The sequence below is a fragment of the Elaeis guineensis genome, chromosome 4, assembly GCF_000442705.2.
Source record: "Elaeis guineensis isolate ETL-2024a chromosome 4, EG11, whole genome shotgun sequence".
Taxonomy (NCBI): Eukaryota; Viridiplantae; Streptophyta; class Magnoliopsida; order Arecales; family Arecaceae; genus Elaeis; species Elaeis guineensis.
The window spans coordinates 44,737,752-44,751,500 of NC_025996.2; the positions used below are offsets into that span (position 1 = coordinate 44,737,752).

Sequence of the window (13,749 nt, forward strand, 5' to 3'; positions counted from 1 at the left end):
TTATAAGAAGTCAAATTGTTAACTCAAAATATTATATATATATATATATATATATATATATATATATATATATATATATATATATATATATATATATATATTGTATTTTGATATCACAAGCTAAGCTAATCAGATAAAGAGCAAGCCTTATCGCAGCATGCTTAAAAAAATTGGTAGGATAAGTACCAAGCACGACAAGTTATATATAAACAATTGTCGGCTTGAGACCACTTAATTTTTTTTTTCTTTTTGGTTGAAGCCAATTTATTATTTTTTTTTTTTTTAGGTCACGGCTTTAGACCACATTTTTTTTTTTTTTTAATAAAGTTGAAGCCACTTGTTTTTTTAGGTCACCTAGTACCCTTCGATGATGAGTTGCCGGTCCACTACCCAAAAAAATGGGGAAAAAAAGAAAAAAGATAATGAGTTGCCACCTGCAAACAGTTTAAAGAGATTACGTAGGGCTATTCCAGATGGAGCCCACCAAAGCCGGCTGACCCTCAGTCCATTCCCTGCAATCGGTGATTTCATCAATAGCTTATTTTAACCACATAACCAACCCATAGCCAGCATCAATTCCACCCTTCTAAATGCCTTTATCAATCACCACCACTCTAAGCTGTTTGATGAGAGGATATTAAAGGGATCCGCCAATCAGACGATCGCAGTGATAAATATAGTTGACCCACAGGAATCATCTAGATTAATGATCAAGGTACCACAGTGGTCCCAAGTCGAGCAATGAACAGCTGAACATAGTCCTCCATCCTGGCTCTTCATGACGTGATGATAGACACATTTAGCTTATCTTTGTATCGAGCTTACCCTCGATTAAGATCATTTAAAAAAAGTCCACCTTCTACAGTACTCTGATCTCACACAATGGCCATAAGTGTTCAATACAATGGTCTGATAGCTTGTTATATAATGCAAATATTCAATTCCAATGCACACATCAATAAGGTGACATGGATCTAGCTAAGATGATCATTTTCTAAGGACTATGACAATTATCTGTACTGCTATAGATTTTAATATTCAGCCCATAACCTGCATGAAGCCAAATGGAAAATAGAGGATCTTCACCCCTACATGTTAGTCAAACACCAATTATCTATGACACAGACTTCCCCCCACCTACGATCACAAGGTCTTTCATTTATTTTAGGCTGCCAAAACTGACCCCTGAACTTTAGAAGAAGCCATAGCAAGATAAAGGCAATTCGAAAACTTTGGAAGGATGTTTTGGTACAGTTCCTAGTAGCTTATTTTGCCCACTTGGCTGTGATCTCCCCACCATAGGAGCAGGTTCATATTAATAGGCTTCCCCACCTCTCTACAGCCCCATTGAGCTCAATTCAATCTTGCCCTCCTTCCCTCTCTCTCTCTCTCTCTCACTCTTGTTCTGTCTTCAGCTTCTTGTACTTCTCATATTACAACAATGAGAACCCAAAGTTCTACTCTGCCACCCATGTTCCTCTTCCTCATACTTCTGTCCGTTGCGCAGCTTGACAGCTTCAGTCATGGCCGCAGAATTATGAACAGAGAGGTTCAGAGGTGGGGAGGGGAGCACTCCACACCGAGCATGGGTTATTTCTCCAACATATCTCCTTCGCAAGAGCCTGACAACGATGACGACGATGATGATTTCAGCCCCATTTATGGGGTGTCCAAGAGATTGGTGCCTCAGGGACCGAACCCACTACACAACTGATAAGGTTCAAACTGTGTTCCAAGTCCTCCCCCTATAGAGGTCAAGAGACACAGTTTTGTTGCAGTTTATACAATTGAACTTCATGTTTTTATTGCTTTCTGTAAGACATGTACACTATAGTTGAAGGGAGTGCAATTTTTTTAGAATTTATTTTTTTCCCTTTTTTTTTCTATATGAAGAAATTATAGAAGTATTTGCATGACTGGATACAGAAATTGAGACGAAACAGATAGTAACAATTCAGGCAGCAAGCAGAAGAGATTAGAGCTTTCATCGCTGGATACTTGGCACCGATGCATCAAGCAAAGGTCTGACAACACCTGCAGCAGTAAATTTATTGTCTGAGAATTGAAGCAAAATAGATGTCAAGACAGTAGCAGAGAAAAAGGCAAAGGGGGAAAGATGGCTTCGCTTACTTCTCTTCTTGATTTTAATTTTCCTAATATAAAAATGTCATGTTTGAGAAAAGCAGATGATGGAAGAAGGTTTTAGTCGGCATTTTCTATTAGGTATGATAATGAGAGAAAGACAAATGAGGTTTCTGGTGCAGAGTCTCAAACACATTGATGACTGGTTTTTTGTTTCTGCATCAGAGTGCATCCGAACCTCCTGCTTATTTTAATCCCCTACTGTGAGAGGTGAGGAAAATTGAAAACTTTGTCCACTTTTTATTAAATTATATAATACAGAAAGAAACAATAGAAGTTGTTTTCCATTCAATACTTTTATAATCCTTCATCTTCTTTCCAAAAGTTGTCAAAATGGAAGTCAATCATAACCATAATCGCATGTTCTGCAATTTATGGGCATATCATATGTTAAATCATGGAAAAATTACATGCGAAGTGCATGCTAATGCACATGAGGTAACACCAACATATGCATAAGCCATTGTGGTCGGTTGTAGCAGAAAAGAAGAAAAAAAAAGATTTACCATTCAAACAAAGAACACCAACCAGCAACGTAGGATATGGACAACCATGAAAAAGCTGCATAGAAAAAGATGCCTAAATTACATATAGAACTGGACTTGAAATGAAATAATTGGCGAGATTAAATGGTAAGGACTTTTCTTTGCTGCCCTCATGAACAGTCCTGAGTTTTTGACAGAGAACCATCACATGGATCGGTGATAATCCTAAAATCATTGTACATATATGATGTTTGAGAATGAAGATACAAAACCACATTGGGATGAAAGTTATAACACATATTTGGTCAGAATAAACAGCAAGCATTTAGTTCACCTGGAAGATTATCATGGAGACACATGCATGAACATGGGCGAATTGGAGCTGAATATGAGTCACACAGTATGAACAGGCATACACCCTTAAACTAACAAATCAGAAATGAGCTTGCATCCAAGCACAAGTATCCAGTGTCTGACTCAGTACCAAGGAGTCAGAGAGCAAATTCTGGTAATCCAAAGCATTGAAAGGTGTACAAGGTTGATGATAAGCATTAGATTTTCGAGGGATTATCCAACTATTTCTCCTTTTATGAATTGATCTGACATCAGTCCACCTTTAACTTTCAACTTCCATAACATATATGTCCTATTCTGAAGCATCTTTTGAAAAAGGAATTAATTAAAAGAGGAAAAAGAGAAATAGATACTGCAGAAAAAGAATGAGATACAGGAGAAAAAGGATAGAGAAATCGTTGAAGCTACTACATCTTTTTAAAATGCATTTTCCTAAATATATTTAGGTACGTAATCATCGAAAAATTTGAATGAGCAGTGGTCCCCAGAAGATGAGCACAGATACATATTAAAGACACCACAGGAGTGTAAATAGCATGATGATATGGCTTGCCAAAACTGAGACGATAGACAAACTAGTTGACATTTGATGGTTGCTTCAATATTGGACTAATGGCTCCAGAACTAACACACACCAAGAACAGTGAAAATAAGGGTATTTGTGTGAGATATCATATATGGGGAAGAAAAGAAAATCAGTTGTTCTCATGAATGGTACACCACCAAATGATAAACACATACACAGACACACATACTCGCACTCTTATACGTGTGTGTCATGTATGAACTCATTTACAGGAAATTATATTTTCAGCTGTTTCTACCTTACGACTGGTATAGGCAAGCATAGCAAAGGAGGCATCTCATATTGCAATAAAACAAAACATCCCAAGATACTCACTAGAGAAAAGCATCTGCCAACCACATTACCTCATCATGTAATGAAAAACCTTACCTCATTTACATATATGTCAGTGCATGTCTAGAAACTAAAGTGATATATGTAAAATTGAGTCACACTGAAAATCCTTTTTTTCCTCAAAAATAAGAAAAAATGACCAAGAAGGTATAATAGAATTAAAACTACATAACACAAGGAAAGGGCATATGTTGAAAGTATTTAAATGGAAACAATGAGCATTTCACCTAGACACATTTATAAAAACTATGCCACAGCTCAATCTGTCAGCCAAACTGCTGATTTGGGCTTAAACTCAATGGCCAAGTTTTTAACTAAATTGCTAAGTAACAAAAGATACTTCCGAAGCTAGCAAAGCTGAGAGCACTAATTGCAAGGGAAGATTCAGATGATCTGTCCGTGAATTAGCTCGAGCTGCAGAAACCACAGGTGGATTTAGAGAATAAAACATACAGCAGAACTATAAAAATAGACACGATTGAGGTAGCGAGAAATGGTAGGCACAGAAAGTGCTCAGAAGAACAAATGTCAAGGGGGCTACGGCAGAAAATGAAGGTGGCAAGAGCAACAGGTGCGAGAAAAGAGAAGGGACAGAGAAGAATACAGTAATCTATAACTTTCAGTTGTAATATTAAAACGCATAAATATCTAAATCATATCTTATTATGTATCTTTAAGATATTTGCAAAGGTTATAATTTTATAAATGAAATGAACAAGATGAATATTTATATCAAAACTTGGCTCAACAGTCAGCCAAGTTGATCCAAGGTTGCTGGGTTTCTGAATTGACTTGGCCAATAAACTGCAGATGAGAAGAAACAAGTAGTTTTATGCCGTTTGGGTATGGTTCAATCATATAAGCAAGGTGTTGAAGCCCATCTCAAGCTCAAGACAAGCTCAGGCAGAATTATTCAAGCTTAATTTGTAATCTACACGAATAAGGCTACTTTGAAGCTGAGCCTGAGCTTTTATTTGTCTATGTAAGCTAACTGATATTCAACGTCAGCTCATTAACAAGCCAAGCCTAAAAGAGGAGCCTGATCCATATTTTTTAGGACAGCCAAGATTGCACAGCCCATAGTTGAGTGAATCCCAAGATATAAATCAAAACAGCTTCGTTCGTTTGCAGCCCTCTCATGTACCGATCTTTGAATGAAATTTGATGCACTCTGGGGTCAAGGTCAAGTGGATTCAAAAACCAACAAAATTTAATTTGGCCTTTTTCAAGTTGATGGATTTTAAAACACTAGCTCATCATATTAGGTGATGAATTGGAAAATTTCAGAAATAAAAGTTTAACAGAACACATCCAACATGCTTTCATGTTATTCCAAGAGTGTAATATCCACAAAACTGCAAGCCAATGTAAATTCAACGTCCTACTGAAAAATAATTTTCTAAATAATATTATTCATTATATTTTCTGATGTATAAATTACCTGATCCAGAAGATCAGAAGAACCAAACTGTTGTGCTATACTACATTAATTCAGTGCCCACAGGATCAACTGAAAAATGTATCAGAACAGCTTTTCTGATGATTGGATGGAACTTCAACCTCCACATCTGCATTTCATAATGCAGGAAAAAGTTACAGAAGATCTCGGTAAGATAATTTTTAGCCCTTAACAGGCCTGTTCTGTGCAACTCAAATATGAAAAAGATGGACGGTATTTGAATGATGAGTCAGCTAAGAAATTTAAAGGATAAAACAATAAGTGATCAGGATGCTGCGACAAAGGAAGATACGTGTTACATGAATCCAGTTGTCAGGGTAGGTGTGGAAGTGATCGCCTTCATCAAGCAGTCATTGTGATAATTATGACAGGTTGTACTGACAGTCCCTTATTATAACAAAAAAATCAAGTTAGGTGAACACTAGCCTATAAAATCTTTATCATGCCTAAATGCTTCTGCATACCATCACAGTTATGCCTATGTGGTTATACCATAGGTTAGCTGATAAAATTAGGGTTAAGGTGTAGCCGGACACTGGTGTTGAAAAAAACTGGCCTAGGTTTGACCATTTGATCAAGCGTGCATTGATGCAATAAGGTACAAAGAATGTTGATTTTAACCACAATATTGTACAGTTTAAGCATATGCCCTGATGAAGCACAGTTTACTGTCCATATATACCAAAACCAACAGAGCTTGGTGAACTGACAGACATACACATGCATGACGCATAAGCATCCAGCAAACAACTGCATGTCTGCACCTTAGGAAGAACATAATGAATACTTAGACAACTGGGAGACATCTCCACTTAAGCAAAATCAAACAAGATCAGACAAAATTGGACAAACCTGACATCTCAGGTTAGTTTACAAGCATAGGGTTCCAAAATTAGGGCATGAAAAAAAAAATACTAAAAACTGTTTACTGAATGAACACGCCAAATAGACAAAATGATAATAACTAAGCTAGCAAGATGCCTAATCAGAAGTCTTTTGTGGCCCTTACATCCTTGTATTCTGTGCTTTCCCTGAATGCCTCCAAGGCCTCAACTGCAAAAGACAAATCAAAGAAGGAAACAGCATGTAAATAACCATTCACAACAATCCTCACTTCACCTCTATGGTATCAAACTTAAAGGCTGGCTGTCACTCCCTATAAAGAGCTGTCCACCATCACCAACCAGCAACTACTAAGAAATGCGGGAAAAAGATACACCAAACCAAACCACAACATCATGTTTACTTGATGGAAAGCGTATGACTGCAGCATGTGTGTACTCGCTATCTGTGAGTTTGAGATTATAACCTGATAATTTATCATGTAAAAGAAATGTAAGTACGTCTATTTGAAAGCAATATGAACTCAACTACTTAAGTAAAAAAAGAGAATTATGCAAAATTTGTAGTATTATTAAATGGCTAGCACATCAGTTCTAACACGACTTAGTTGGGCTGAACAAGCCAAACTGATTTGACCCAGTCTTATCATTCAATTAAATCTCATACCCAAAAAAAAGGAAGAATAAAATGAAATAGTCATCAAGCAACTGAATACCAATTCTTTACATTAAAACCTCATGTCATACTCCTACTCATTATATTCTGATACAGTTTTGAAACATGAAGGTCATACAGACCAACAAAATTTTACAAAGGTATAAGATACATACAAAAACATATGTATCCATCTTCATGTGTTTTTATGGCAATATAAATGTCAGGCAATGTAATGTTATTACTACTAAGAATATTCTTGTTGTTGCTGGAGCAGCTCATGCTATAGAAATTATTTAATCTACTCTAAAATCCAATATCGCCATAAAATTGAGAGAATGATCGCTAGTTGTTTTTTAAAGTGCAGAAGAATCAGCAAGTTCCCTCTTCGACTAAACTCTCAGAGTTCATACGTATAAATTAGAGATACGTCTTGGCTGCAAAAATGCAAATAAAATAAGCCTTCTAGGTTTCATGGACTTCCCATCAACTGCCATTTCACCTTCCTTGGGGATCCAAAACCGATTCATATAGGATTGACACTAAGCAAATCTTTGGTCATACAAAGTTCTCAAACTCTATTGGATCATATTTTGATCCATCAAAGAAACCTTATATAGAAAGTTTATGATATCTAAACTTTGTTTCCTGAGTGACAATAACATATATGTACATACATTTTATATGCAGAAGCACATAAATAAATGTACATGTACATATGTAGGTATATGTGTGTGATAAGTGCATTTCAACATCTCACATGACATGTCATCAAATAGAGTTGGTCTTCCAACTCCACACATAATCATCATAGCTCTGGGTAAGGTTAGACACCACTCTTATTTGGCATCTACAGTGAACACTTATTAATTGTTAGTGTTTGCTTTAGACCGCCAAAGCAAGACTTTGCAGTTTGCACTAAGAAGTGGGTTTGCATAATAGTAGCTTAAATTGCATTATCAGTAATTGTTGTACTTTTCTCTTGTATAGTCTACAAAATCCGATTCAACTAAGGGTATTTAAAAAATATTATATTGGACTCATTTTAGTGAATTTGGAGGCAAATCACACCTTTGACCATAGTACATTAATGCAGCAAACCAGGTGACTTGGTTGATCTTTGAAAATAGAGCTTTGACATACATAAAAGTTTTAAATCTATGACCATAAAGGTTTCAAAATTATTTTTATAAATAAGTAACCAACTCCAAGTATAATCAAGGTTTCCAGGACATTTATCTAATATACTTACTAAGCCAGGAGCACAAAGTGCCGAACCATGAAGTCAAATGAGTTGCAACCACCAGATCATATTTATGTACAAAAAAGGCTTTGGAATGTTAGACAACTTTGCAGAAGTCATTGATGGATATCCCAGATCATGTCATGGTCCAGTGGCATGCTACTAGAATAGGAGACTTTTTATTAGAGTTATTTTTGGTTGACAATTTGATATGTTTTTCTTTTGTTTCTACTTAGTTTTAGCTTAAGTGGGTCTTAATAAGTGTTCAAATGGCCCCTTTTTCTAAAGGCTCATTCAACTGCTTGTCAAAAGATGCTAAAAAAAAAAAGAAGAGGAGTATGGTTGAGATTAAATGATCTTGAAGATGAGGTAATAATGTGGCATGGCTTAATAATAAAACCCACAACAGCCATTAACAAGTTGGTGGAAGATAAATAGTATAGCAGTTACCATTTGTGCCGCTATTCACACAACAGTAATGTAAGCAATAACCGGTGCATTATGAAGGGTACATAGGCAGTCAAAGTGTACTTAGGTCTCTTTTACTTTATAGGCGAGTTGAGTTATGTAATTAGAATACTTATGCAGAAGATGAATAAATAGATGAACCCTTTGATTTTTATTTATTTATTTATTTGTTTATTTTCTGGTCTGATTCCACAATAAAGGTGTGAGGCCTTCAAACCCTTGGCCTGATTCCTCGGTCCTAAAGTGAGTCTGATATTTTATGGTTACCTTTCCCATTAGTAAATTATGTGTTTTGACCTTCCAATTTTCCCTTCTTCCATATTTAGTTTTGGTTCATTTTCCTCTTGCTGTTTTCTCTTTTATATCTTTTTTTTAGTTCTCTTTTTGCTGTCATGAAATACGAACCGTTGTCGCTTTTTCCTGTTCCATTGCTTCTAGATAAGAATAGACTATCACAGTGCTACAATCTGCCAGCTTCCAAATTGGATCTGGTCACTGATTAGATCCAACCAATCTAAACAAATTCCGAAGACATAAGAACCAAAACAACATTTTCTTATGATACATATCAAGGTTTTACATTCCCGATGGATGGGGGGTGTCCCGGCTATCCCGTCCTATTCCTATGACAAAATGGGACCGAGACAAGTTCAGAACTCCGAAGCCCACCCAGATGGAAAGAGAAAAAGAAAGAGAAAAGATGAAAAGATGAAGAAATGAAAAGAAATGAAAGGAAAGAAGAAGAAAAATGAAAAAAAAAAAGAAAGGAAGGGAGAAAAAAAGGAAAGGAAAAAAGAAAGGTAGAGGAAAAGAAAGAAAAAGAAGAAAAAAGAGAAAAGAAAAGAAAGAAGAAGGGGAAAAACATGAAGGATATCTATCAGGATGCATGATCAAGACCGAGATTTTAAATCCCATGGGATGGACTGTCTCGATTTTTCAATGGAACGGGATATGCCGCCATCCCACCCCGTTCCGACACTTGAGATAGAAGATGTCTCAAGACATCCCGATCAGGATGCTGGATGCTAGTTGGACGGCCTAATGCCAACACATGAGATGATATCCCGTCTCAATATCCCATGGAACGTTCCACTGGGACTTGAATTCTTGATCAAAATTGCTATCGGGACGAGACGGAACAGTGAGGCATCCCATTCCATGGAGAAACTGAATGCCATCGTCTCACGGGATTTAAAACCTTAATACATATATGATGACCTATTACCATCGGTCCTACTCTAGTCAAAAGTTTAATCTACAGGAATGACTATTTTTCCAGATCTGAAACCTATCAGTAATTTCAATTCTTGGCTTTTAAACCGACCATCCTCATTCTCTCATCAATCCTGCTCCATTGTCTTGCTTCTTCCTTCCAAAACTCATAGTTTGTCCTTCTGCCTAAGTTGTCCATCACAGTAAGGGGGTGCTTTGAATGCTGGAAGTATCATCCTGATAAGATCTTCCTAGCAATGATTCTTTTTTAAATTTATGGTGGAAGAGAAGAATTTCAAAGAGACAGGGCTTTCACAAGCACAACCTAATCTCTGTTATAAGGATAATTATTTCCTTCTCCAGCGTGTTTATCTTAACCCTAAAAGCAAGGTATAATCAGTGCTCATTGGCAGCCCCACATCATTGGTTTGCTCCCCTAGCCAAGTTAGAATTTAAAGCGAATGACAGCTGGGAAAATCTTACTGGGCATACCCAATCCAATAGGTGTTTCAAGTCCATGGAAAACTTTAAAATATGTATCGTTTTCATGCACAAGTCTATTAAAATTTAATTTCTCTCAAGTTATTTAGGCCATTAATTAGAACAAGTAACAGTGGTAGACACAAACTGGAAAGAGTAGTCAAAGCTCTCTATTGAACTTCCACATGCACGATCCGAAAGTAAAGATTGTTCATGAAATTATGTGCTGCATATTACCATAGCTTGAGCTGCTTAGATAGATTGCAGGTACACATATGCCCACTTGCATTTCTACAATAAAAATATAGGAATAGTCCAAAATGTCATTATGAAAACCCATGGTTTGAAGGCTTGCTTCAATTTATATCATACTAGTGGTTAGAACATGTCTGCATGTGCACAAAGTTAATCTACTTGACCAGTATTTTACACTACATATCTAAAGATCCATTCACCTATAAACAATATTAACTTACTAAAATATCATAGCTGCCACTCATGCACATTTGCATGGATAATTCACAATTTTAAGAAAAAAAAGGTTGATAGCAAAAGATAGATTCCTGAAAGAATTCATCGGTTAATGGGATCAAATGTCATAACACACTCCTTCCACTTGATTAGTTAGTCCCATCCACCACATGATGTGACAACTTCCATCTATTAGTGAACTACACCAAAATGCCAAGCCAAACATTATCATCCAAGAATGAACCTAATCAGAAACGTTTCATTAGTCCTCTCCTCCATCGAGTACTTCAAAGTCAAGTTACATGAAAAATTACAAACGCCATTTTGCTCTCTGAAAAACATTCCTAAATAATGAACATTAAAACCATTCATATCACTTTCCAACTTCCTGGCTTCAACCCCACAAATGCAAAAACTATAAAAATAACAGGAAGAATGATTGCTTGAGTTGATCGACAATTTAATTTTTCTCACTTAAAAATCCAAGATAATCCTTGATAGAAGATATCTAAATGTGGTTCTTCCTTGGAATTCTAAAAAATCTATCAACCTAGTGAAGTCTCAAATAATACTTAAATCAGTGAATTAACATTCAAAGCCAAGATCAGTTCATTATCAATTAAAACCCCAAAAACAGATTCAATAAAAGTCTAAATCAACTCTTCTTGGTCAATCCCAAATTCACCACCAAAACTACCAAAAGGTCGCAGCATGAAAGAAGCCCACCTTCCCACCAGAGATATGCCTCTTAGCTTTTTTAGCTAGATTCCGTACACAGTGAAACAAAATACTAAACCATCTCCAAAATCCAAATACTCTCTAACGTTGAAGTTATAGGTAGAACAAGAATAAGCAGCTGATCCAAAAAAAAGGCTAGCCAGAGAGTATGTGCGGGAAAAGGAAGGTGACATGGTGATTAAAATGGAAATGTAAAAGACCCGAAGAGCAAGTGGACGAAAACATACAATATTTGCAATGGAAAGGAGCAAGGAAGCAAACATGAAGATGAAGTTGACCTTGAAGCAAGTGGACAAAAATGGAAGAACCTACTGTTGCACTTCATGACTGGGCAATAAGGACCTGGTGATTGTATGGTGCTGGTCAGCAGAGGCAAGAAGAAACTCCTTGACCAGGCATATAGATAACATAGTGATCGTGATAATTTAATCAGTGTCTTGGTTTCTAATGGATTCTAATTTGCAGCAGAGCAGAACAGAATTATCATCATGTACCTCACTGCCTGTCATTGCAATAATATGAATATTAGCAAACTTCATCCTCAACACCATGTCTGAAATCTGAATCCCCTGAAAGAAATGCGATTACCTCTCTTGAGATCTGATGAACCTTATGCTGCATATAGTGCATGGAATATCATATTGATGGAGAGCATGAACATATTTTTTAACATCAATGGTCATTAATGACCGCTTATTAGCATAAGAAATGAGTTATTTCTGAGAGAGAGAGGAGAGAGGATAGGGGAGAATTAAGCATCATACAACACTGTGACTGCAGAAATCAAGTATTTACCAGCAGACATCCCATGAGGAAATAGAGGGTACCATGCACTTAAATCTAACATCCATATGGCCACAGGAAGAGCTATGAAGCTTCAAACTCTCCCTTGTACAAGAACCGAAAAAACATCCTACACATAGTGCATGTAGAGGAATGTAGGCAACCACTTTCATTTTAACCCCCTCTTTTCCTCTTAACACTCAAAAGCTTTTGACATTTTTGGTTAAGAAGAAAATCTTAACTAGGAGTTATTTCTGTTCATGAAGCCATGCATTCATTGGATGAACAAATTCAATTTGACTTTATGTATTTTTTCTGTCAAAAATATAAATAATGCATTAACTCCAGCATCAGGATATGTATGCCTAAACCAGTAGACAGATGGGATATCCAGTTTCATAACCTTAACATAATGTGAATCAACCAAGAGAAAATGATTTTTTTTAGAAAATTAAAGAGTCCTGTCTTTGGACATAGTGATGCCTAAGAAATCACTACACACAGGTTAGGATAATTTATATGACCTGCATGGGTTCTAATTTCTGTCACTGAACCCACATTAAGACACTGAAACCTGTATATATATGGATGAAGCAACATTCGCATTCTCAACACCGGACCTCGAACCATCCTATACTATGTCGGTATGTGCAGTATGGTAACCAGTTTGGCATACTAAGTGTCTGTGCGCCCCTTGTATCACATACTGGTATGGTATGCACTGGTACTGACGGATATGGCCAACCTTGATGCCTTGATGAAGATTGTCTAGTTCTTCCAAAGAGAAATTATGACAATACTCACAATAGGCTTTGTGAAAGAATCAACTAATAATTTGAATTCATAGTGAGGCAAGTGGTAAGACAACCCAATAATAGAACCCAATGACTAATATGATAGCTTAAGAAGTGCAAAATTTTATAGAAAAGGAGCACAAATACCTTTAACAACATAGGAAATATCATCTGCGCATGTGCATTACAAAAACCACAACAACTATAAAGTGATAAGTCCTTATTTTGTATACCTTGTGTTGCCTGTACAATAAAGGGACGAAACCGTAAAATCAAGTTCTGAAGAGTAGCTAATGCATCTTTAACAGCATCTCCAGGTGCAGTGTCAAAGACAGACATCAAAAGTATACACTCCATGCCATGGTTGAACTCCTGTTCAAAGATAAACAACAAGTTTAATTTCAGACATTAAAATGAAATTTAATTGGAAAAATAAAACAAAGTGCAAGTGGACTTCTCTAGAAACAGATATGACAGATCACCAAATCTAGCAAAAAGATTCTAGAAGTTCCAAGTATATCAGCATACCATTTTGTCCACCAAAATTTGAGTTACAAGATTTAGAAAGAAAAAACATATTTGAGCACTGATTGCAAAGCAAACCCACTGGAACTTCATTTAGGGGGTGTTTGTTTCGCAAGCGGAATGGCAATTGGAATCGTAATGGCCAAATCCCCTAAAGCATTTGATTCGTGACCGAAATT

At 36.4% G+C, this 13,749-nt stretch overlaps 1 protein-coding gene across 6 annotated transcripts; it reads right to left on the reverse strand.

Annotated features, from left to right (window-relative positions):
• Positions 1-1,191: 1,191 nt before the first annotated feature.
• LOC140857508 (uncharacterized) lies at positions 1,192-13,418 on the reverse strand. 6 transcript variants are annotated; one of them, XR_012140964.1, is made up of 6 exons: positions 13,279-13,418; positions 6,606-6,668; positions 6,369-6,412; positions 5,342-5,468; positions 2,649-2,703; positions 1,192-2,034 (listed from the first exon to the last, which is right to left on the reverse strand). XR_012140964.1 is itself a non-coding variant. In XM_073256485.1 (5 exons), the coding sequence occupies exons 1-4, from the start codon at positions 13,400-13,402 to the stop codon at positions 5,382-5,384; spliced, it is 318 nt and encodes a 105-aa protein (XP_073112586.1). In that variant the 5' UTR covers positions 13,403-13,418; the 3' UTR covers positions 1,192-2,034; positions 5,342-5,381. The 6 variants fall into 6 exon arrangements, 3 of the variants coding, with proteins under 3 accessions (XP_073112586.1, XP_073112588.1, XP_073112587.1); XR_012140965.1 differs by lacking the exon at positions 2,649-2,703 and adding an exon at positions 5,652-5,746; XR_012140966.1 differs by lacking the exons at positions 1,192-2,034; positions 2,649-2,703 and adding exons at positions 3,998-4,314; positions 5,652-5,746.
• Between the last annotated feature and the right edge of the window lie 331 nt (positions 13,419-13,749).

Excerpts from the sequence above, each read along its gene's own strand:
- LOC140857508 (XM_073256485.1), bottom strand. The coding sequence starts at position 13,402 with ATGGAGTGTATACTTTTGATGTCTGTCTTTGACACTGCACCTGGAGAT. Across the intron at positions 6,669-13,278 it reads TATTGTACAGGCAACACAAG|GTTATAATCTCAAACTCACA; the intron begins GTATACAAAATA and ends ATAAATTATCAG. Across the intron at positions 5,469-6,368 it reads AAAGCACAGAATACAAGGAT|ATGTGGAGGTTGAAGTTCCA; the intron begins GTAAGGGCCACA and ends TATGAAATGCAG.